Source organism: Neopsephotus bourkii, unplaced genomic scaffold (genome assembly GCF_033783945.1).
Source record: "Neopsephotus bourkii isolate Nb327-2 ecotype Australia unplaced genomic scaffold, CSIRO-AGI_Nbou_v1 NB_95, whole genome shotgun sequence".
Lineage (NCBI taxonomy): Eukaryota > Metazoa > Chordata > Aves > Psittaciformes > Psittacidae > Neopsephotus > Neopsephotus bourkii.
In genome coordinates this window covers 1,681,206-1,705,391 of record NW_026900612.1, presented here as the reverse complement: position 1 = coordinate 1,705,391, position 24,186 = coordinate 1,681,206, and the positions used below count along the sequence as shown (strand labels likewise).

At 45.8% G+C, this 24,186-nt stretch overlaps 1 protein-coding gene across 4 annotated transcripts in view; it reads left to right on the top strand.

Annotated features, from left to right (window-relative positions):
• The first annotated feature begins 660 nt into the window (after nucleotides 1-660).
• ARMH4 (armadillo like helical domain containing 4) overlaps nucleotides 661-24,186 on the top strand; it is a 65,919-nt gene continuing 42,393 nt past the window's right edge. For 3 of the 4 annotated variants that reach the window (XM_061356241.1, XM_061356233.1, XM_061356217.1), the window contains exons 1-4: nucleotides 661-777; nucleotides 7,239-8,628; nucleotides 10,559-10,771; nucleotides 12,064-12,279. In XM_061356241.1, coding sequence (XP_061212225.1) covers nucleotides 7,296-8,628; nucleotides 10,559-10,771; nucleotides 12,064-12,279 — 1,762 coding nt within the window. In that variant the 5' untranslated portion in view covers nucleotides 661-777; nucleotides 7,239-7,295. Of the gene's footprint in view, nucleotides 778-1,350; nucleotides 1,376-7,238; nucleotides 8,629-10,558; nucleotides 10,772-12,063; nucleotides 12,280-24,186 lie in introns of those variants that run through there. The other variant, XM_061356225.1, reaches the window with a different exon arrangement.

Sequence of the window (24,186 nt, the reverse complement as noted above, 5' to 3'; positions counted from 1 at the left end):
TATTTCTCTGAAAGAAATTGCTCTGACGTACAACAAACCTGTCTTTTAAAAGTTTTAATATTGGATGCAGAATGCTACCAAAATGAATTGGGTTGGTTCCAGTTTGGTTGAAATCCACTAGAAAACACTCTATTTCTCTAAAATTAGAGAGGTAAAACATTGGAATGAGTCCAGCAAAGAGGACAAACCACTAAGGTAAATGTTATTTCCAGTAGCATAGCAAAAAGAAAAATATAATGAACAATTTATTAATAAGGAGTATCTCAGTTTTCTTCAATCAGGTATACTGTTTATTGAAAGAGCTGGGTGTTTGATATCTACCTGCAGGTTAAACCTCACTTTGTCCGGGGAAATAAAAAAAGGAGCTTAGTTTTATAGATTGCTGTTATAACTGGAAGCACAGAAGGATTCACTGATTTACTTCATGTAGCAAAGCACACTCATAGCAAAATCAAGATTTTTGACTTGACTTGACTGGACTGGACTGGACTGGACTGGACTGTCCTCCCCAACTCTCTCCACCCCAGCCACTTCCTCATTTTCAGTCTTTTCTCACCTGTCCCTGCTCACCATGAATGCTTTGCACCTGCTGCAGCACCAGTCTGAACAAGTCATTGCCTCAGACAATGTAGAAAATCCTGTGTGTGGGACTGAGGCTTTGTTAGTGCTCCTGTTACCAAGCTGAGATGGGAGGCAAAAGGAAGGTAACCTAGGCTCTTCTTTTGGTCTTGGCACCAAATTATGAGCTTCTGTGCTGGTATTTGATGAAGTGAGTTGGTAAGTATGTCAGGACCTGATGGTGTAAAGGTTTACTACTCGTGTTGGGCTAGCTGTGGGATGCCTGGTGGGGAAAAAACCAGGTGTGTGCGGGGGAAACAAGTGTTAAGTATCTTTGAGATTTCTTTCTCCTTGGCCAAGTAGGTGTTTAAAGCAAGCCAAAAGAACAGAGAAACTGAAATAAGTTCTGGTAAGACTTGTGTGGGATATTACTTCAGAAGTCCTCCTTGTTTTTAGAGAGTACTGGGGGAAGGTGACCGGAGGAGAAACGGTAGTAAGATGAAAAACTGCCAAGAGTAGTGTAGGCCTCGCTTCTTCATCTTCCTGCGAGCAAAGCGAGGGAGCCTGTTGGTTTGGACTCTGATCCCAGCTGTGGAGGAGGGAACACCTGGGTGCTAAAACTTCCTTGTGGAGACGGGAGCTAACGGGAAACACATCCCCACTCCCCGCGGTGACACGGCCGCTATGGAGCCCACTGCCGGCAGGCGGAGCCGATGCTGCTCCGGTCCCGGCACCGCCCCGGGGCCGGCTCGCTCCGCCCCGCCCGAGCGGGCGCGGGGGGCGAGCGCGGCGCTGGGGAGGCGGCGGCGGGAGACAGGTGAGGCCGGGGGGCTTCGGCTGAAGTGGGGGGACGGCACCCGCAAACTGGATCGTCCCCGCGTTTGTCCGTTCTGATTTACTGTTTGGTGGGTGACGATGCTCGGCTGCCCGAGGGGCAGAGCATCCTCGGCGAGGCTCTTTGTTCCCGACGAGCGGGTCCCGGGGGAATGAGGGGCGGAGGGTGTCATCCTGCGGGGCTGGGGTCTCGGTGTGTTCTGTCGGAGAAACCCCGGGGACGGTTTCCTCCTCCCGGGATGGCGTGTAGGGGACCACGGCTGTGCTTCTGTCCTGCTGCAGGCCTGAGCTGGAGACATCCCCGGCTGGTTGTTCACACTGGTGGGGTGGCTGTAGGGTTGCACTGCTGGGTTGTTAAGCTCATCTGTAAATATGATTGAGGAGGACAGGAAGATGCCTCGCAAGCAGGTGTGCTGACTGTAATCAAGCCTCCAGCCATCCCTAATTCTGTTCTCTGGCAAAAAGCAGTTTGAACCAAAGGTAAAAACGCCTGGCAAGGTGTACTTAATTTTCAACCTTAACCTGAAGAGACTCATGATCCTCCAGATCTACTGCAGGTTGTTGTTGTCTGTGATGAGACACTGAAATTTTCAAGTGGTTCTTGTTGATTGGAAGCTGAATGCTTCCAGTCTGTCTGGAGAGCAATGCTTCCATCCTCCTGGTCTCTGGAACCTGCTGCACCCCTTGGCCTCATTCTTGGATGCCCCTCCTCCCAATCTTTTTAATCCTTCAGGAATCTGGTAAACCTCTGACTTTTGCTGCAGGGGATCTGGCATGGGCCAGCTTGTGGCTTTTACTTCCAAATCTGAGTAGGGATTTCCGCAGACGGTGTGTGCTGCTCTGAACAAAGCAGGTGACTGCTTAGTGGTTGGAGGAATAATGTCTAAAACATGTCATGTCTTTTGGTGATCTATTATGTATTAAGGTGGCTCCCTAGGACTAGTAGGAAGGTGTTCTTACAGAGTATTAACATCTCATTTGTTTGCTTGTAAGGGACTATCTTCAAAGTAGAGGAAGATGTGTCTAGGTTTGCACATCCTACTTGACACCACCCACCAACATAGCCTGAGTCATGTCACTGTTGGGGTTTCACTGCGAGTTGTTAAGGATGGCTTAACTGGTTGAGGTCTGTTTGTCTGCAGGAAGTGTGGTAAGAGCATCAGCTTTTACAATTCACTTGTTCGAACAGGGCAAAGACGGAATGAAAGCTTCTTTCTGAGCTTGTGTACAAAAGTAGGAGTTGGAGCTCTGCAGTGTATTGTCTGCTGGCTTTTGTATTCAGCACAAGTAATAAGGCTTGGGTAGCATACATTAGCACTCTGGTAACAGCATTTGATTGCTGGCAGTTGCGTGACTTGTATGTTTTGGCTAAAATCTTTGCATTGAAAGATTTGCACTGTTTTTGTCCATTTCCCTGAACAGGTAGATGAATTGTGGAGCTGAGCACATCCAGGACTGTTCAGCTAGTCGAAGCTGGTGTAATCAAGCTTGTACTTGAGAGGTGTGAAAAGCTCTGTTCTGCAAAGGCTAGTCAGTGATTTGTCTGAAGCTGACCTGTTAATCTTGTGTGCTCTCTGCTATATGTTGCATGCAGCCACCTCAGCTACAGACTACAAGTGTACTTTCTGTGTGAGAGAGGGATTGTTAGAACATGATTATTAATTAAAGTGAGTTAAAAACTTGACTCTCTCTGAGAACACAGCCAGAACTTGCCCAAGGCAGAAAATAACAGCAAATGGTTTTCTTGGGGCATTATCCCCAACTAAACTGGCTGGGCAAAACTCTAAAAGGCATTCTAGGGAGCAGCTGGGTACAATGGGACGAGAGGGGAGAGTTTCATTCATTGCAGCATGTGTCCACAAGATGCTGGTCTGTGTAAGGAACAGCTATTGAATGAGAGAAGCCTGGTCTGGTCTGTGCTCATCCCCTTCAAGCCTGCCCTGTTGGAGTGACCATAACAGGCCGGGGTTCCTTCTGAGCTGGATTCTGTCAGACCTTCCAAGAGCTGACTCTTCAAACAGGTCTCAGAGAGGGGTTAAAGGTTTAATAGCTGTCGCTAGTGCTAATTGTATGGAGCAAGGAAGCAGCCTGACTCTGAAAGATCCAGCTGAGTCTGCAAGACTGCTTCAACTGGTGACCAACGTATATTTATTGTGCCCCAGTTTGGTCGCTTGCCCCAGTAGTAGGTGGTTCTTATTCTGATGGGCAGCTCCTGCAGGTGCCCAGTTTTGTCTCCTATTTTAGCCTAGTAGCCCTTTGTGCTTCTTTCCAGCCTACTAGGTGTTAAAGGCAAATTCCCTCCCCTATGCTAAAGATGAAGCTCTTTGGTTGTCTGCAGTTGTGCTGCCTTTGCAGCTAAGGGAACTGCATCTCTTGGGATTTGTTGTTATTAAGTGCAGGGGAAGTAGCTGGCATTGTCTTTGTGTATGCTTCCTATTTGAAGCAAGGATTAGTTTTCCACTGAGAACCTGGCTAGCGCTTGGCAGCTGATCTCCAGGGCTTCAGCTTGGAGAATGCCAGGTGAAATCTGGGGACAAGGAACTCCTGTGGCATGAAATACAGAGTTATCCTACAGCTTCAAGCTAGTAACAAAAAAGCTTAAGCTTACTACAGAGGAGGTGCTTGGTCAGAGCAGCACGTTCCAGCTTACGTTTATTGCTTGGCTAAGGCAGTAGAGCATACTGACTATAAAAATAGCTGGATGGGAGAATAACATGTATAGCCCACTGCAGCTTCAGTAACACTGCTCTGCAGCCAGCTATCTGCTAAAACTTGTATTGCTTTTGCATTAAGTGGAACTCCTATAACAAGGTGTCAAACTCTGCTTAAGAAGATACCAGGTCACTGGTGTTCATACACTGTCTAATCCAGCCTCATCCTAAAGCTAAGTACTTTAAGCTCTGATTAATCTTCTTTGAAGCATGAACTTGTGCCATTATCCTGCAGTAAGCTGCCTGCTGCTATGTTTGGTCTTTATTGAATGCAGAGGTCTAGGTTAGCTTAGATCTACTTGTGGATTTCCTGAGCAAATAACTCTCCATTATTTTTATACTTTAGAAATGTAGGACTATGACCAATAGTGCTTTTCAGACAGGGGGTATGAGTCTGCGGCTGCCAAAGTGCCCTGGGAATTCTTGTATCTGTCTAGTACTGACTGCCTATGTTATCTATGAGCCAGAAGGAGGCAAGTTTTTAAGTAATGGATCTCAGAAAGCTAGCCTTCTAGGGAGCAAATTTCCCTCTTATTCACTGATGTGCTTGATCCTAGGAAAGGTGGAGTAAGCTTGTTGGGAAGAGATTAATTTCAGTATTTTTAACCACCTCCTAGATATCTTGGGCTTCTTGGAACTAGAAACCTACAAATGTATATATGTATGTGTATATACTTATGTATAACATGTATGATTGCTAGTGAAATGCCATGGCTTTCAAGTGCAGCTGGAGTTCTGTTTAGGTGTAGCCACTGCTAAAACTACTTGCATAGCCTGAAATGCTCCCGACTTCTAGAGAAAGTGTATTTAGATCCAAACTGTTCTTTATTTAAAAAATAACAAGCTCTTGGTGCTTCAGTAAGTCTTATCTTAATGGGCCCTTGCTAAAAGTGTGTGAGACGAACATAATTTATGTTCATCAGCATGGCAAGGCAGATGCTTGTCATTGGGCACTAGCAATTTAAATTGCATAAAACACTCTCAGCGCTTTTTAATTACAGAAGCACATAAAGGGAGAATAGCTGAACACTGTCAGTTTTCAACTCCTTTTTTTCTCATGGCAGGGAGGTTAGAGGTAATAGATGGGTTGTTGCCCATCCTCCAGTAGAACTGTGTGTGCTGCTGCTGGTGAGTAGCTTCTTGGTGGTTTCTGTTTGTCCCTGAGCACCGTGTGTGTGTGTCCGTGTCCGTGTGTCCTGTGACAGGGAATTATTCCAGCAGCTCAAGCTGCTGAGGGCCAGGGCTGCAGGGAGAATGGAAAATGTGACTCGGTGTGCCCTGAAGGCTCAACCAGATAAGTAGCCTGCAGTAGTTGACTGATGTGTGTGTGTGTGTCTAAGCTGGTACTGCTGAGGTTGTCTGCCTACAGACAACCCTGCAGATTAGATCAGCTAGAGAAGTCTTCTGTGTGGAATAAGAGGTATTCTTTGCAATGGAAATATATATAGCTGTGTGTGACCAGCTTTCTGTGTTCTTGGTTGTATTTAGCTAACTGGATAGGTACAATAACGCTTTCCCAAAGGGGACAAATGTACATGAGCAGCAGGATGCAGAGGGCCTTTGTGTTAGCTGGACTAGCACAAATATGGTGTTACTGAGATCACTCTCCCCACAACAGCAGTTACCTCTTGCACAGCATCACATGGGTACGTGAGAAGACATGGAGGAATGATGCATCCTTGTGTAGCAAAGCAGTGCTAGGTGGTTTGCTGCTGCGGTGTGTGTGTACAAATGCAGGTAATATTTATCTACATGCTGTTTGGGTGAGGAAATGAGGAGTCTAGCAAGCTGGGGGGCTCGTTCTGGTGCCCATGAGCAAGACTGCAGAGAGTGATCTTTGCTTTTCGGAAGGCTGAGGGGTGGTTCTGATAGCCCCAACCTTTCTTTAATAATATTCCTTAGTCCTGTGGCTCAAATGTAAGAGCAGTTCACTTGTAGAACTGAGAATGTACCAGTCAAAGCAAGTGAAACTGTTGATAACTGGGGGCTTCTTACAGTTGAGCTTGACTGTGCCACTGGCAAGCTGACTCCTGCAGCTGGGAGGAGGAGGAAGATCTTAGCTGTGTGATGGATGGCTGTTTCCTGTGTACATGAGACTTGTGTGACCAGCTGTCCTGCATGGGATGGTGTGGTGGTCATCTGCTAAATGATGGTGCAGCAAGCCCGGGACTGAGAGGCGTCTGCCCAGAGGGAGGTGGCTGGGAGCAGGCTGCTGCTGTCCTTCAACTGCATGGCAGCCTGAGTTGTGTTGCTAGAGACAACAGAACCTGCCAAGAGCAGGCTATCAGCTGGCTAAATCTCTGCTGGGCTACTGTTTCAGTGCTCTCTTGGAAACTCTTGAAGCACACAACAGTTATTCATGTGAAACTTCCTGGACATGCCTCCATGCTGCAGTGCAGGATAAACACTGTGCTAATGCAGCAGTACTGCTATCTGGACTGTAGTCTTTCTCAGTGGGGCCAAGGTTCTTGTACAGGACACAAGACTTAATGCAGTCCTGAAGCCTCCTGTTTTGGCTCTGGTCCTGTATTGCAATCTATAGATGCACCTTGTTCCATGTGAGTTCCTTGGTTTCCTTCTGTGTCAATGCACAGAACAGGGCTTGCCATAACAGCCCTGAAACTTCAGTCTGATTCAGGTCAAATGTAGGACCTGACTTGATAAAGGACACATAGGTTGATCCTCATAGTATCATAGAATGGTTAAGGTTGGAAAGGACCTTAAGATCACCTAGTTCCAATCCCCCTGCCTTGGGCAAAAACGCCTTACCCTAGACCATGTTGTCCAAGGCGGTGTCCAACCTGACCTTCAACACTGTCAGGGATGGAGCATTTACTTGCGAGTCTGATGCCTGCTGGGTAAAACATAGTCCTCTACCACTGGTGTGAGAGCTTGGCAAGGTCTGTCTTGGGCTTCAGGTCAAGAGCGTTTTGTCTAACTTAAGTTAGACTTCAGATTGCGTAGGCTAGGAATAGTAAAATAAATGAAGGGATTCATTGCTTGGGATGTATAGGTGGTGTCTGCCCAGAGCTGGCTGTAGGCTATCATGCTTGGAAATTGTCACCCAGTTACTTAAGGCCTAAGGTCAATGGTTGGTTATGGGTATGTGTAATCTTGCTCCTTTTTCCTTTCTAGGTCATGCAATCTGGACTTGTCAGCTTTGCAGGCTTCTAGGCACATTTCTTCTCAGCTATGGGTAGATCAATAGGATTTAACACTTGCATGGTCACCTGCAGCATCCTGCTCTTGTCTTCTAGTCTACCATGTGTTGCATCTCTGCCACTGAAGGAGAGGGACATGACAAAGGTCCAGCATGGCCCCTGGGCAGGGAATGGGGTTGAAGATGAAAGGACAAGCATGTTGAACTTGAAGAATAACCTGGGCCCTTCTGAGCAGACTATCTCTGAAAAGCCACGTGGAGTGTTGATAAAACCATCTGGGATACCCTTAAATGAAGCTTTCACTGCAGAAGGAGAAGTGCTGTCTGTAAGCCTGAGCCATGTCATTCCAGGCATCCAGGGTCTGGGTGATTATACCTCTGCTGTGGCAGTGGCTGCTGTTGATGAGGGTGAGCTTCATCCCACAAAGTCAGAGCTGGAAGAGGATGGTGCATTCAAGGCCATGCTGACCACAGCTGTGACCACGCTGAACCCTACTGTTCAGGAGGAGTCTGTTGGTGGCCCCATTAGTGGGACCACCACTGAAGGTGGTGTTGAAGTAGAGCACAGCTCTCCTGGCCTCTTGGCAAACCCTCTTTCTGGGACTGCTGTGGAGGAGGAGGCAGGGAGCAACTCGCACCCCTCAGTGGCACCCCAGCCCACACTGTATCCCAGCTCTCCCAGGTGGGGAACAGCAAGTGACCACACTGTCATCCTGACTCCCCAGGCTCATGGCATAACTCCTGAGTTAGAAGTAACAAGACCCCACACAGGGAGCCCTCTAAAGTCCCTGGTTGTGCCAGCATCTGTGGCTGCAAAACATCTACCTGTGGTGACCTCAGCCTCCCTCCACCTGGAAGCAGGGACAGGTGAAAGGCAAGGAGAGCTGCCTACCATGGCTGGCACTGTCACTATCCACACTATGGACATGGTGCTACCTGACTGGGATGACACAAAAGTGAGGGACATAAGTCAAGGGGGAAGTGTGTCTCTTGAGGAGGTGACAGAGGACCTGGTCATAACAGAACCATCCCAGACACCACAGGGAGGTGTAGGGGAGGAAGAGGATGCAGTAAGAGTGGTGCCATCCCCAGCATCCACTCCACCAGCTCCTGATCTTGCCAAGGAGACCAACTGCACAGCACTGGTGCATGGGGAGGAATTGCCAGCAGCTTCCACAGGCCATGGTGATGCTGTCCCCACTGCAGACCTGGTGGGTGTAGACATGGCTGATCTCAACTCCCTGGAAAACATAAGTGCAGTTACAGCAGAGGAGGGGAAAAACATCCCTTCATTACAGCCACAGGCTGCTGTGGTGACAGATATGCAGTCTGATCTCCTTCCTACTCTGGAAAGCTCATGGAAAGGTAAAACTTGTCTGTTAAAAACACTTTCCTCTAAGTGTAGGTTTAGGAGGGATGCTCTTGGCAATCTGCTTCCTTCAGGGAGATGAAGTAGAGAAAGGTGTTATCTTGATACCTGCAGTAGAGGTAGGACACATCTTCTCCCCAAGAAAGGCTATGGGACCTTTGTGGAGGGGTAAGAGCCTAAACAGGTAATTTGCATCCATAAAGTACGGCATAGCCTTGGCTATTCCTATACACAATGTCCCTGTGTACAAGGAGGCACAGTGTGTTGGGCAGTACCCTGCCCTGTGATGTGAAGCAACTAGACTGAGCTGTCCCTTCAGTTTCTGGAGCTGAGGGAGAGTAGCTATAGTAGCAAACAGGAAAGTCTGTGGCAGTTGAGCCTGTGGCTGATGGATGTACTTCAGTGTGGATGTCTGCAGGGAACCGGAGTCTTAGCAAATACTTGGTGCTAGTTAGAAAATTTCCTTTGTTAATGTTATGCATGTATGGTGTGCTACCAAAGCAGGGGCTTCAGCTTTACCCTCCCATAATGGTTGAGGGGCAGAGCTGTAGGGATACATAAATCTACTTTGAATAACCCTCTATTATGCCTCTTGTAATGACTAAGGAGGGAGCTCAATCTTAGACCCACTGGTTAAACACTATTTCAAGGAGGACAGCACTCACCCAAGTGTCCCTTTCATATAGCAGGTTCAAGGACTTAAAGGGGGTCCTTGCACTAGCTTACTCTGAAGCCCTGCAAAATGGAGGGGGGGATAATTCCTGGGGGATTTAATTAGCATCTGGGATCACTTGGTTCTCAACTGCTAGCTATGGATACTTGCAGTTAGTGCAGAAGATGCAGAGACAATGTATGGATGTAAATGCTTCCTAAGTCCAGGAATAGGCAAGCTGTACTCATAGCCTGTGAGTAATTGACATATTCCTTGACTTTAAAATGGTTGGATGAAAAGATCTGTCCAGAACTGTGTGCTGTTCTTTGTAACAAAAGCTCCTGGTGTTGCCTTCACACCCTAGAACAAAGCTGTGGCCAGGCTCTGACTGTCCACTGCTTGTGCCAAGTCTGTTACCAACAGGCAGAAATCTTCCTCCTAGACAACCTGTCACAGGCTGCTGGTGTCATCCTCTACTGCACTTACCTGTAGAGATGACACCTGCAGCCTAATGACAGTGACCCTAATGACTTGGGGTGGGTGGAGGGACGGGGTTGGTGGGAGGAAGAGGAAGCAATGCTAAGAAGAGCTCTGGTCAGATACTGAGCAATGACGTTCCTGGGGTGAGAAACATGAGCTGTGATTTAGGACTTTATCTTAATTGCTGGGCATCTTTAATCTTCCCTCTTAGGCTACAGAGGCAAAGGGACAACTTCCCATCACTGCACCTGAAAGATCTGGCTTTTGCTGTAAAAGAAAGCTGATTGCATGCTGGTGTTGAAACATTACTGATTTCTAGATTAATTCGTAAGTGCTTGACTTGTCAGCAGGTTCCCTGTCTGCTGTATCACAGATGTTGGGTAAACACTGTCAATAAGATTCGTGCAACAAAAATAAACCTTTCTAAAAAAGCTGAAGTCTTGCAGCCATCAGACTGGGTCACTAAAAACACTGCTCTGGAAGCCTCACATGTTTCAACTGGTATTTCACACTAAAGGTCTGCAGTGCTGTAACTCCTTGGCATTAGTTCCCAATGGGCCTTTGTGTCCCTAAAGGGCAATTAAGAAAACACTGATTCTGTGGCTTTCATTACTGTTACATGCATTCTTGTGTCTGTCTTTATGCTGCAGTGCCCTGATGATACTTAACAGGACTTGCTGCTTGCACTGTGGCTCTGAAAATGCTAATGCATGGAGTCACATTCCTTCAAATATCTGCTTTTTTTTTCTGTCTGTTGTCCTGCAAGTTGGTACTGACACACGTTCTTCCTGTAGGTGTTACTCAGGAGGCGACTACAGTTGTCCAGGAGTCTGATACTGCTCTGTTAGTTGCAACACCAGTGCCTGGTGCTACCCAGGGAGCAGGAGCTTCAAGCTTTCCCCAGGAAAACAGTGGAGAGGACACTCAGATGGTGACTACTCCTAGTGCTACCCAGATGGTGGTGGCAGCTGGTACTTCCTCTACAGCAAACATTCCAGATGTGGAAGGTAGGGTTCTACTTCCCAGACCGTGGTTCATTTCTGCACAAGGTGAGGTGGTATATCTGGAACCAGTATTACTGGACACTGAAGTCTCAACACACCGCATATGTATTCTAAGTGACTTTTTTCTAGCCTTCTGCAGGCTGCCTCTAGCCCTGCCACTTTCTCCCCATGCTGCCAGATCCACCAGGTTGAAATATGCCAGCGTATGTTTTGTTCCGTATAAAGGTGGAGTAGATATTTATAAAAACAAAAAAATAATCCAAAACAAACTCCCTACATCAGTCCTTACTGGCAAGCTGACTTTTAGCCTTAGACATTTGAGCCAGTTTATATTTATGGAGGGTAAGCTCTTACTTCTGGAGCCAAAGGCAGTCAGATTGCTGATGCTCAGTCTGAAGGATGAAAGCTTAATCAGGGTAATGTGGGAGTGGTAGTATGTGGTTAGACACCCTCTTGAAAGTGTTTGGCAAACCCTCAGGTGTGAAAGCCTGCACTGATTTTCACTTCTACTGAGGAATAGTGAGTTCTTCTGGGGCTGATGTGATTCATACAGAAATGCTTAAGCAGTTGTGTTCAGTTAGCTGCTGCCTGCTGGCTTGATGTCACCTTGGCAGGTACGTGTAGGAACCCGTCTTGCCAGGAATGTAGCAAGATTTCCCTTAGCACAAAGCTGATGGAGCTTGAGGATATTTCTGTAGTAGTAGGTACCACTGTAATGAAACTGCAGCTTGGAAACTTTTTGTATTTCTTACATTGCAGGGCAACAAAAGAAAACACCTATTTGCACTCTATCTCTTAAATTACAGTCCCTTTGTAGGTGAGAGAGAGCTCTTTCAGTGGTTTGCACTAATTTGCTTCTGGGTTTTAAGTAACAATTCAACTGATTTGTCCGTGCCTGTGGCAGGAGGTTGGAATTAGATGATCTTTAAGGTCCATTCCCACCCAAAGCATTCTATGATTCTATAATTTTTCTTTGCAGTAAACAGCTAGCTCTGCCACTCAGTTCAGAGCACTGAGACACTGGCTGAAATCTGATATTCCTATGGTATGGTGACTAGCAGTCTTCAAAGCAGTGGAAATAAAACCTAGCTGAGTTCTCATTAAGGGGTTCTTGAGTTCTGTGCTGGCTGTCCTGGAGGGGAAGCTTTCATTACAGCAGAGTCACTTGTGCAACTTAAACAGGGTAAGAGTTTAATATCTTCCACTCTGAGTTAAGTTTTCATTGATGAGTCTGTTCTTAAATGCTTGGGTTTTTAATATTGTGATTAACTGCTGCTGCTTCCTGTCATCTGTAGACATCACAGATGTTCTGGTCACCAGTGAGAAGGCTGTTACAGCTCCTGGTGGGATGTCTGCAACCCAGTCTGGACAGACAGAGGAGCCATCCAGCAGAACTATGGTCCTGGTAACTCCAGCATCAATGGCATCTTCTGTCAGGAGAACAGCTCTTCCACCTGTGAGGAGGATCAGTACTGCTGAGACCTATGGGCTGGACCGCCTGGAGTCAGAAGGTACTACTGATGCCAAGGCTAAGAAGCAGTCAGTTTCATGTGGAGTGGCACACTTGCCTTGACACATCCCCAATTTGCCTGACTGGCACATAACTATATGCATATATTGTTGTTCCTAATGAAGTTGCTGAGCAACCTGTCCCCTTCAAGGAAGTACAGGAAACAAGCAATGGACAGTGTCCTGGAGGATGGCTGAAATTCAGGTGGCAGTGGTGGAAGGGATGGGGTTTTCCCTTGGAGAGGAAGCAGCTGTAATATTGCTGTTGCAGTAGTCTGGCTCTGTATGCCTGTAACTGCTCGTGTGTGCACCCATTGCAGAACCTCTGTACCAGATAACACCCATGGGAACATGTTCAGCAGCTGGAGAGCCCCTTGCCCACACTACTGCTGAACCTCTTGCTGAATTCAGTGTGCGGGGGATGTTCAGCAGGAGATGGGTACCTTGGCTGAAACCCTGCCAGAACAAGTGGTGCCCTATTTACACTACCTATGCATCGCTACTGCAAGAGGCAAAGGATACATCCCCTATGAGATGCTCTTCCAACTCAAAGCTACTTGCTAAGCCGGTGTCCCATTACTGGCTCCTCCAGCCTTATCTCACCCTTTTCTCTTCTCTTAAACTCTCTTCTTAAGCTTTTCTTAAGTAGTCTTCTCTTAAACTGCTTTTGCACGCTGCCAGTCTTGGAGTCTCTTCTCCCTGGCTGTCTTCAGGAAGTTGAAACCTAGTGATGCCAATTCCACCTGTGCAAACACCCATCAAGAGAGGCTGAGGTGAAGTAGATCCTACTCAGCAGTTGGTCTGTAGCTCAGATCTGTTCTCTCTCCAGCTTATCCATGACTTTCCTGTGGAGAATTTTCACTTCTGCTTCCTGTTTTCTCTCCTGCTTACTCTTCTCTGCTTGCTCATCCGTCCAGTTTTGTACTCCAGTCTGGACTGATGCCACCTGGCAGGGATTAATCTTTCTGCCCGTTTTGCTTCCCTTCCTTAATCTTGACCTTCTCTTGCCTGCATCTTTTACTGCAAAGGTTGGCAGCCCTCCAGGGGTGGAATGCCAGATGGTATTTTTCTTCTGATTAGAGGTGGGGTGCTATAGACAACAGCTCATCAGCATTTTTTCTCTGCATGAAGCAATAACTCTCACTCTTGTTAAGTTTAGAGGGCAGCAGAATTTGGGAGCCCTTTCCACTGCATGTGTGAGGTGCTGCAGCTTCTGCTGTCTGTTAGGCTTGCTGCTAGCTTTGAAGCCTGCTATGAGCTCTGTTGACCTCCAGCTATAGCCCCTTCCCAGGATAAATCTTGCCATATATCTGGCAGTGCAAGGATGTGGTGATGATGGTGGAAGAATGACAGCAGGGGAAGAAGGGCTTGTGTGTGTGTGTGTGTGTGTGTGTGTGTGTGTGTGTGTGAAAATCTGATCTTTCAGGATGGGGAAAAAAGGTGTCTGCTTAGCAAGAGCAGTATGATTCAGGAGACTAAACAGTTTTTGAGCCCTCTGGAATCTCCTGTAGAAGCCTGCACAGGAAGGTAAGAGGGATTTCTGTTTCAGCTGAGTATTGGTGTCATTATTTAACGAGGCTTTCTCCATAGACATTAAAAAAAATAAAATACAGTCCTTCTGCTCTGACACAGGACTGCTGCAGTTTCCTTGGGCTCCTGCTGAGCAGTCTTATGCAACCACAGGCCTTTTCTTTGCTCTTAAATATGCTCTGAGCTTCTCTAAGGACAAATGTGGGCTGTAGTCAGAACTAGCTTTCCTAAACGATGAGGACTGTATTAGAAGGCTATGGGTTTTTTGGCTCTGGGGTATGGCTTTGCAGGTACCCGTTCATCAAATTACATGGTGCTCTCTGGTGTGCTGTGTGGTTTTGACAAATGGCATAGCTTTTGTGGTCCAAATCCCTTTAGTGTTGTGAGCCAGAATGTTCACTGGTGTTAGGAATCACCAATCCACATCTTGTAAAATGGGACAAATACCACCTGGGGATGGGTTTTCTGCCTAGGGATGCTACTGCCCCAGTTAAGCATGAAGGAAGCTTTTGAGCTGCAAGTATCTAATATTATTTTTTTTCTGTGTAATGCAATTAGGGGTTACCACATCCTCTTGGGTGGGGTGGGGTATGGCATTTGGAAGCTTGATTTCCATTCCCCAAATATTACAGTTCCTAGTGCTTAATCTCAGAATATCTAGATGCTGCCAACCTGCTGTTGTAGGCATATGTTTGGGTCCCTAATGGGAGATCTTGGCCCTTTGTGGGTAGGCTGTACGTTCTTCACCAATGGAAGAAGTGCGAAGAGCTGAGTGAGCTTAGCTGATCTCCACTGCCTTTAGTGGGATCTTGCTGACTTGTCTCACTGATGGCTTGGCTCATCATTAAATATAAACCCCTGCTGTGCCGCCAGTTCTGTTTCTTGGGGACCATCTGTGCCAAGCTGCCTGTGGTTAATTGCATCATTATATTCACCTACCTGTCTTGAATGCAAAACTGTTCTAAAAATCAAATTGCACACACAAACATGGGGTACTTTGAATGTTTCTAGATAAGCTTATCTGCCTCTCTAGTGGGCTCTGGAGAGATTAGCTGGGTAACCAATATCCTCCTAGACTCTGGTGTGACTGGTTTTACTTGCCCTTCATCACTGGAGAAATCCTATAAAGGGATTATAGGATATGGGGACAGGACACAGCAAAGGATGAGGCTCACTTGTCTGAGAGACTTAACTATGTAGTTTGTTCCTGTGTCCAGAATTTGTGTGTTTATAGCAAGCTAAACACTGCAGCTTTCTCTAGGGCTGCGAGGGAGCTAGATTATATCTTTGAACAATTTTCTTACTTGGGACTACTGTGTAAGCCTCCCACCATGCTTTGAAAAGTGCTTCTTTTGAAAGTAACCACATTACTTTCAGACTAGATTCTTCTGCTGTAATGTGTGCCATGGTAGGTATTGACAGAGCTGGCTGCACACCTTTAAGCATGGTACCTGCACTTGGCAGGTACAACTCTCCAAAGTGGCAGGTAGCCTGCTATGTTCAGTCTTCTGTGTGATCCCTGCAGTTTTTAGTTGGAGGCTGGTGGCCACAGCAAAACAGCTGCTGTCTCCTTCAGCTGGTCCTCAAGTCACTTCTGTCATTGTTAAATATGGGATGTAAGCCAGGGATCTTAGACTAGAATTACAGAAGGGTTTGGGTTAGTACCAACCCCCCTGCCATGGCCAGGAACACCTTTCACTAGACCAGGTTGCTCCAAACCCCGTCCAACCTGGCCTTGAACACTGCCAGAGATGGTGCAGCCACGGTTTTTCTGTTGGAAATCTGTGCCAGTTTCTCACCACCGTTACGGTGAAGTTTTTTTTCCTAATATCTATTCTAGATCTTGCCTTTGTCAGTTTAAAGCTATTCTCCCTTGTCCTATCCCTATATACCCTCGTCAAAAGTCCCTCTCCAGTTTTCTTGTTGCCCCCTTTAGGCACTGGAAGTGTGCTTTAAGGCCTCCCTGGAGCCTTCTCCAGAATGAGCAACCCCATTTCTCTCAGCCTGTGCCCACAGAAGAGGTGCTCCAGCCCTCTGAGCATCTTCATTGCCCTCCTTACAACTTGCTCCAACAGGTCCATGTCCCTCTTGTATTGAGGCGTCCAGCTCAAGCATGGTACTCCAGGTGGGGTCTCATGAGAGCGGAGCAGAGGGGGAGAATCCCCTCTCTTGATCTCCTGGTTGTGCTTGTCATGATGCAGTTCAGGATATAGTTGGCTTTCTGAGCTGCAAGTGAGCACTGCTAGTTCATGTTGAGCTTCTTGTCAACCAGCACACCCCAAGTCTTTCTCCTTGAGGCCGCTCTCAATCAATTTTCTGCCTAGCATGTAGTTGTAGTTGGGATTGCTGCGATCCAAGCACAGGGTCATGCACATTGCACGTACTGAGGCTAAGGAGGAGGCTGGCTGGTGCACTGTCTGGGAGGACCTTTAAGGTCATGTTAACCATATGTGCGAATTCTAAACCAGCAGTTAATACAAAACTAGCCTGTTGCTGAGCAGTGCCTCACCCATCACAGCATGGGTCACAGCCTAGTTCAGTGTGGACAGTTTTTAGCACCATTGCCCATGGCTGCTGGGGAGGATGGATCTGTACCTGTCAGTGCAGCGTTAAGGCTTGGTTTTCTTGTGTGTCACCACTCTGTCTGGACAGCAAAACTCCAGCTGAAGTGGCTGGAGGTGGTGATTGTGGAGCAAGGCACACAACATACAGAAGTGGAAGATGTCTTGTCATTCATCATACCATGCTAAGATTAACCTCTGACATGCAGGGCAGATGTCACTGTGTGACTTCCCAAGGCTGCCCAGATGCAGCAGTAACAGCTGTGTTTCAAACCACAAGTCCATAAAAACTGTTAGACACCCATATACTGTCCTTGATGCTTTCAAGCTCATTGGGAAAATGGCTTAACCTCAATGCTACCCACTTTCTGTAGCTTGATAAGCTCCAGCTTGTCCTGCTTCAGCATTAACTTGGGATTTCTAGACTGTTTGCTTGTAATTTTTGATGTAGAGGGAGAGACCAATCATCTGGCTTTTGCTAATCTCCCATCAGTGTTTTTTTAAAGAGAATTGAAAAGTATTATGCGTTTGTGCTTCTGATGTGCCTGTCCTATTTTTTGTGGAGCCTTTATTCCCCAAAATCCAAAACTACTCTGTAGCAGTGTGTAAGATCTAAGGCTGGTTCCTGCTTAGCCATCTAGGTTTGCTTCAGGCTTTTGTTGCTGGATGTGAGCTGCTTAGTTCATCTGTCATATAGGCTGCTAGATGTGAAGGATGTTTAGAGGTTTTATAAAAGCAAGAGATGCTCTACCTGTTGTATCTGGTGTCAGGAACAGCCAATAGCTCTGTGAAAATGGGCAACTTAAACTCAGCTGCTGTAGAGGGAGGAGTTCTTAACCATGTAGCTCTTGAATGTGAAGTGTTCCTGATTAATCAGACTGGCTCTCAACAAGCAGCTGGCAGAATCCCAGTATCAGGTGCCTGCTGTTTAGGACAGCACAGTGCTATTTCCAGTACTCTGCCTGGTTAGTTGGCATGTTCCCACCTAATGCAGCATTTAGATATGGAGAAACCCTTCAATTATGCCAAAACATGGCTGGCACTGTTGGGACCAGCGAAGCCAGTGTCCTGCAGTCATGGGGCACCTCCTATCTGAACCTTGGCTGTGGGTTTCACTATATTTGCTTCATCTGCTGTGTCAAAGGCTGTTGCAGAGCAGTGCGGTATAAAGCTTTAGACTTTCCAAACTTAACAATTAATGATATTTTAATAATACTCACTTCTCTTTGGGTTTAAACAGTTCCTATTGCTTTTTGCTGATCTGTGTACTCAGGTTTACCCTTCTAAGAAAACCAGAGCTTAACAGATTTCCATAAGAAGAGTTCTCAGTCCTCTTTTCTATTCTCTGCCTTTCTTCTGCATCTTGTTCTTCTTGTATGTAGTCATCTAAGCTGCATGTCACATTTTAGAAGTGAAGGCAGTGGTTGCCTTTTTTCAGAAAATGTTTGAGAACCTGTAGCCATTTACATAAATTTTATAAAAGACCCTTCAAATTCTCCGTATGTTTTTCTTCTGAGCTGTATCACAGTACAAGGAGCCTTCCTTATGTTGGATGTGAAGTGTATTTTTGCTGGAAATCAAGGCTCTGACTGCAATTGCTATTTGGACCCAGACTGTCTGGATTGACCTCTGCCTCATTAAATCTCTGCAACACCATTAAAAATTAAAATGAGATGTCAGGGGTGTAAGTAAGACAGACACTTAACCCAGCATGGTTTGCTAGCCTGATAACTGTAATTCCTGACCAGCTGTTTGTATATCAGCTAAATAGGCAAGGGTGGAAGACTTACAGCACATGCAAAAGGAGTTGTACTTGGTGCAATGTGTTCTTGGTACGCACAATTGTCTTGCTCCTCATTTATTGCTACCACTGAAATGGGAAGTGCTGTCTCTGGTGCAGGTTGACCTCCATGTTCTTCACAGTAAGTGGTACTTCATCCCTGATTCTCTTCCTTTGTAGCAGAAAACAGTAACGAAATCAAGAATAACAGGGAAAAAAAAGGGCAAAAATTTTGCATCAAAACCAAGCTTTTTTTCCCCTGCAAGTGTTTGACCAGAGACAACATCTCTGCTGTTAGATCTGATGGTGACTTGTTTTATTTCATGAAGGCCACCTGAGAGTTGATGGAGGGAGGAGTGTGGAGGTGTGATCAAGCCCATAATGAATTGGGAGCTTGTGGGTGAGCAGCTAAGAGGGTGTTAGGCTAATTAAAGGCTCACTACAAAGAGGAGTAAGGAAACTCCTGCTTCATGTAGCCAGTGTGCTGAGCTTGGCCATGTCAGTGCTTCCCTGCAAAGGGAGGCAGAATGCGATCTGGCCACTCTGCTCTGCCATGGATGTGTTGGCAGCCCTAGCATAACTCAAACTACATGATCTCTCAAATGGATGCCTATGCCAGATGATGCACTCTGGAGCTCTATATCTCAAATACCGTATCTGCTGTGCTTTATGGTCTTCAACAGTAACTCCTGTAAAAACGTCTAGGAATGGTTTAAAGCACCACTGCATTCTTTCCTAGGTGTGTTGCAAGTGGCATGTGCCTGGCCATGTATCCTCTGTGTGGAGATGAGTTGTCACAGCTGTTCTTAGTTTTGGGAGGGGAATGAAGCTTCTCTAAGTAACCTTGTTGTCTGTGATACTCTGGCATCAGCAGGTTAAATGCTGTTTCTTAGGTTGTCCCACTTTGGTTCCTGTTCTGGCCAGGCTATGCTTGATTTTTTTTAACTGATCTGACTTCTCATTTATTCAAAAAATTGGAGTCCACTTAATTATCTCATTAGTGTTGTAGCTTTCCCGTGCTTGTCTTCAAGCTTAAACAAAACCAACAGAAAACGCCTACATTTGCATTTGAAATGTAATTGCACTGTGTAGGTGAAAATTTTCAATAGCTTTTGTTTTAATCTGGGGATTAAGCAGTTCACTCTCCCAGCTCCAGGGAGGTGGATTTCGATAAGCAGGTATGTTGCAGTTTCTTCTGAAGGCTCTGCAAGGAGCATTTTCTTCCAGAGCTGCTGAGAGTGGGTGTCTCTCAGTGTATGTGGGATAATGTTGCTCACAGGGCTTCTCTGGGGACCTTTGTGCACGGCACTGGGACCAGGGCAAACCACCTTGCAAACTGGTTTAGCTCATTAATTTCTTCTTCCTGCCCTGTGCAGGTGCGATACTGTCTCTCTTGTTGGCTGACATCAAGTCTTGAGGTCACATGGGCACAAGGACTGTCCAGTGGTGTCATTTCAAACCTCTTCATGAAGATCCTCTGGGTGGAAGCACTGTCTTTGACAAAGGACAGTGAAGGCTGCAGGAGAGGGATCAAGGACTTAGGAGGAAGCATGAGCTCTGACTAGATTTGAGATGAGTGGGCTTGCAGTCATTTCCTCTTGTGGCACCTGATAAGACTTGAGCTAAAACCTTGGTATTATAGAGACTGTTGCCCATAATAACAGATCCACCAACTAATTTAAGTTATCTGTGATGGATCCATTCTGTATCTGTCTTGAAAATATAGCTTAAATTCAAATGTTTCCTTAACTCTTGGGCTGTTGGTTGTTCCTTTCTCAGGAAGTGTGGTTGAATTGGGTACTTCTGAAGAGATACCATCGAACAGCTTTTTTGCAAGAGAGAGTGGAATTAGTGTCTCTGTGGGGGCTTATTTTTTTTTTGTGATGAGGAAAAAAAGTACCATGCCCACAGAATATTTCCATGTGAAGGCATTTTGTTGCATCTGCCTTCATCTGTCTTCTTCTGTCCTGTCCAGTGACAGGTCATGGTTGTCAAGTCTGGACTGATTAGAATGCCCTCACTTGATAAATTGCCTCTTTCTTCTCTTGAATTTTATACTGTTTGGTTCTACAGCTTCATACCTTGGGTTAGAAGAGCTGTTCTGCAGTCAAACTAGGGAGCAAACTTGTTATAGTCCATATTGTATATTTTGCAGAATTGTTTTTTCCCTTTAAAATAGCCTTGTATTGCTAAACCAACTCACTAACCTGGCTCAGCGTGAAAGCAGTTTTGTGGTGAATGCTGCTGGAAATGCAGCTCTTCGAATGACTGTGGGTTTTAATACAGAAGCAGACCTGTGGTCGCTGCTGGAACATCTGATGTCCGTCCCCCATCCCCTCCCCCCTTTTTTTACCCCCTCTTCCTCCCAAAAGCTCTTTAGTGCCTTGGATCCCCTGTGACAAGTGATGAGCAATGAGCCAGGACTGTGAAAAAGCAAGTGTGAATCTGCTCAGATTTGGGGGAAGTAGGTTAGAATCAAAATCTGAATCCTTGCACTGTCTTTGCAATGCCAAAGAGCCCTCTGCTGGGGCTTTGGCAAGTGGAGGCTCCTAAGAAAGTGTCAGCTCGGTGCTGCTGCCAGGCATGTGTTCCCTCTTAGATGCAGTGAAGATTTGCTTCTGCTACAGAAGATCTTTGGACAAGTGAATTACTCTTTGCTTGAAACTTAATGTGGGTTGGGTTAAACTATCTTGTTTTGTGTGGTAGGATCCCACCCAATGAATGCATTTTTCCCAATAGTCCTTTTCCTTGGCTTTGTGCAATAGGCCAGATGCTAATACTTCCCTTGAGAGGCCATCCTTAATTTGGCTTCCTTTCCAGAGTAAAGCATTTGAGACTAAGTTCATGCAACACAGTCAGCAAATACCCCAGATAGCTGAGCCCAGCCATGCTCACTGCAAACCTAAGTTCATCAGTATGGAGGTTTTACCCTGATGATTTTGCATACCTTCTGCACCCACTGCTTACTTGGGTATCTTGACCCTCCACAGTACAGTGCTCTGCCCATAAAGCTGTCTGTGCATGATGAAAGCCCATCTACATTCCCAGCAGCTGTCTCCTTCCAAGCTGTCAGGAGCAATTATTCTTGATAGCATTTTGGAGATGTCAGATGGTGACATTATCAGTGATCACGGGAAAGTAACAGATTAATAATAAAAGAGGGCTGTCATAGAAAGGTCTTCCTGCCTTTACAGTTGGATGTGATAGCAAAAGCCATGCAGAAAATGAACATCACTGGAAGAAAGCATTTGGCAGAGACTTCTTAATGCCTCTTCCTCCTGTTCTGGCAAAAGAATATGATCACAGACCCCCATCCCTAATCCTGTCATTATTTACAATCCTTTGCTTCCTCTGCTGTATGCACGCATGGGTGACCAAGGCCTGTTGCTGGTGTATGGGTTTGAAGTAGATGGGAGTAGAAGCTAAGCTGTGGGGTGTGTGGTGGGTGAGATGCTTCAGTCTGCCTCTGCTGCCTTGTTCCCGTGAGTGCCTCCGGTACACACAGGAGGAAAAGAAAAATACTGAAAAGTAGAATTTTGCTTAATGGTGTGTGTCTCAGTGTGTGTGACAGTGCAGGTGGGAGTCATCATGCTTCATAGCTCTCTCCTTTCCTTCATGGGCACATTCTGCAGATAAGTGCTAGATCTGTGCTCTCTGCAGCCATTGCTCGGCTCACAGGAGTCTTTGCCCAGTGTTTGTGCAGGAGAGGTCTTGGTGTAGTGCATCTCCCTGAAGTCAGGCAAAGAATGGGCGCACCACTGGAAACCAATTAGTGCCAGCTGCTGGTTAATCACAACTTGGAATTCATCAGGTGCTCCCAAGCACTCAGGCCCTATAGTGCTGTGTACCCTATAAAATCACAGCTTAAGAGTATCATGAAGCATAACAATGCTCTGTGTTACTGTCTAGACGTCACTGTTCTCTGAGTTTGATTTGAAGTAGGCTGGGAAAGGAAAGGATAGAGAAAATGAGAGCTCCAAGTTTTGTCTTACGATCTCCTTTTTAATTTGGGTTGTTTTTTTTTCTCCTTAATCTTCTGAGGAGTAAAAGGACTTGCAAACATTAATAAAAAATATCCAAAGATAGAGACATCCCTCTTCAGTGAAGGTTTCTTCAACTAAAAACAGAGGTCCCAATGTAACTCCATTGCCTTCAGCAAGGTTATGATAACAGCAGCTTTAGTTCTAGCTTGTTATAAGCTATGATGCCAAAACATCCTTTCCTCACTGCTCTCACAGCCCATTTGTAGCATGTTCCTGACAGTGATGTTTGCACCAAGCACTGTGCCGAGTGTGTTGCTGGTTCTGCTTGCCCACAGCGTGGATTTAGAACTGCTGCCTTGTGCTCATAGCGCTGCGAGCACCATCCCTCTTTGCAGTTGATTTGCCAGTGCCCTGCTGCCATCGTGGGCTAAGGCTTTTACTTGTTGGTTGTTGCCCAGCTGCTTCAGACACTGCTGGTTGTGGGTTCCTGGTGGATCAGTGTAATGCCTCACAAAGGAGGTGTGAGGTGGTCTCATTTCTCTCTGCTCAGCCACAAAAGTCAGCATGGATATGTTCTGTATGTATGGATAATTCTTTAGTGAAACCCCTGTTTTTTTAAGCAAGTTTAGTGAACTGTTGTCACCCTGAAATAGCAAAACCCATCCTACAGATATCACCAGTATTGCTAATGGATCAGTACGGAGTCCCATGATAAAGCTCAACCATAGATGTTTCTGGTGACTATAAAACTGGGGACACCAAAAACTTCCACTGAAACTTTGTTACTTTTTCTCAGATTTTTTTTTTCCTTTTTTTGGTGCTCTCCTATAGGTTCTCCAAGTATTAAAATTTGAATGCCTGTTGTCAAGCCTTTCAAAACTAAAATTTTTGACATGTGAACTGGGGATCTCATTTTCCTGTGGATTCCTGATCTTTCCTAGGTTCGATGGTTGTAACTGCAGGGAGGTGTTAAGTTTTCTGGGTTTTTTTTTTTGCTTTCCTGTATCAATGAAGGCAAAGCAGAGCCAACTTTACAGAAAACAGTACTTGTTTAGTTTGCCAGAGTGTCAGATTTTGGATTTCTTCTCTCTTGGAATTGAGACTTTAACTGCCCTACGCTACTCTTTTGTTACTCTAACTGCAGTAGAAAATACAGTCCATACAGATGTTCCTAAGTGTTTCAGTGCTGGAGTCTCCTGATCTCACTGGGAGAGGAGACAGGATACCATCCCTTCTTGATAGGTCTGCATGGCACTTCATAAGCAAGATCTGGGGTTTGATGCATACAAACAGAATAGTAAAATCAGCTTATGTGTAACATATGAAGAGCTATAGAGCAAGGGTGGCTCACAGCAGAAGCTGCTGTATGTCCTGTGTACCTGTCTGCTTCAGCAAGCAAGTGTCATTTTTGAATCCTTTCAGATATTTAGAAGTGTTCTTACAGCTGGGGAATGACTGACTGAATGAATGCCTGATTTGGATAGATTCTGTGGCCAAGAAAATGCTATACTTGCATTTTTTTTTGGTTGGAGACTAGTGTCTTGATCATAAAGCACTAGCATTTCATCATGTTTTTCTCTTTTCTTACAAGATGAACCTTAGCCAAAACTGAAGAGTACATACAGTTTGAGGGAACTGCAGTTGTTTAGCCTGGAGAAAAGCGGGCTTGGGGAGACCTTATTGCTCTCTACAAATACATGAAAGGAGGGTGTAGTGAGGTGGGGATTGATCTCTTCTCCCAAGTAACAAGCAATAGGACAAGGGGAAATAGCTTCAAGTTGTGCCTGGGAGGTTTAGACTAGATATTAGGAAAAATGTCTTCATGAAAAGGATTTTCAAGCATTGGAACAGGCTGCCCAGGGAAGTGGTGGACACCCTGGAGGTGTTTAAAAGAGGTGTAAATGTGGCACTTAGGGACATGGTTTAGTGGTGAATTTGGCGGTGCTAGGTTAATGGGTGGACTTAATGATCTTAAAGTTCTTTTCCAACCTAAATGGCTACGATTCAACAATACACAAAATAGTTAACAATGGGCTGAAAATGCGCATGAAAATA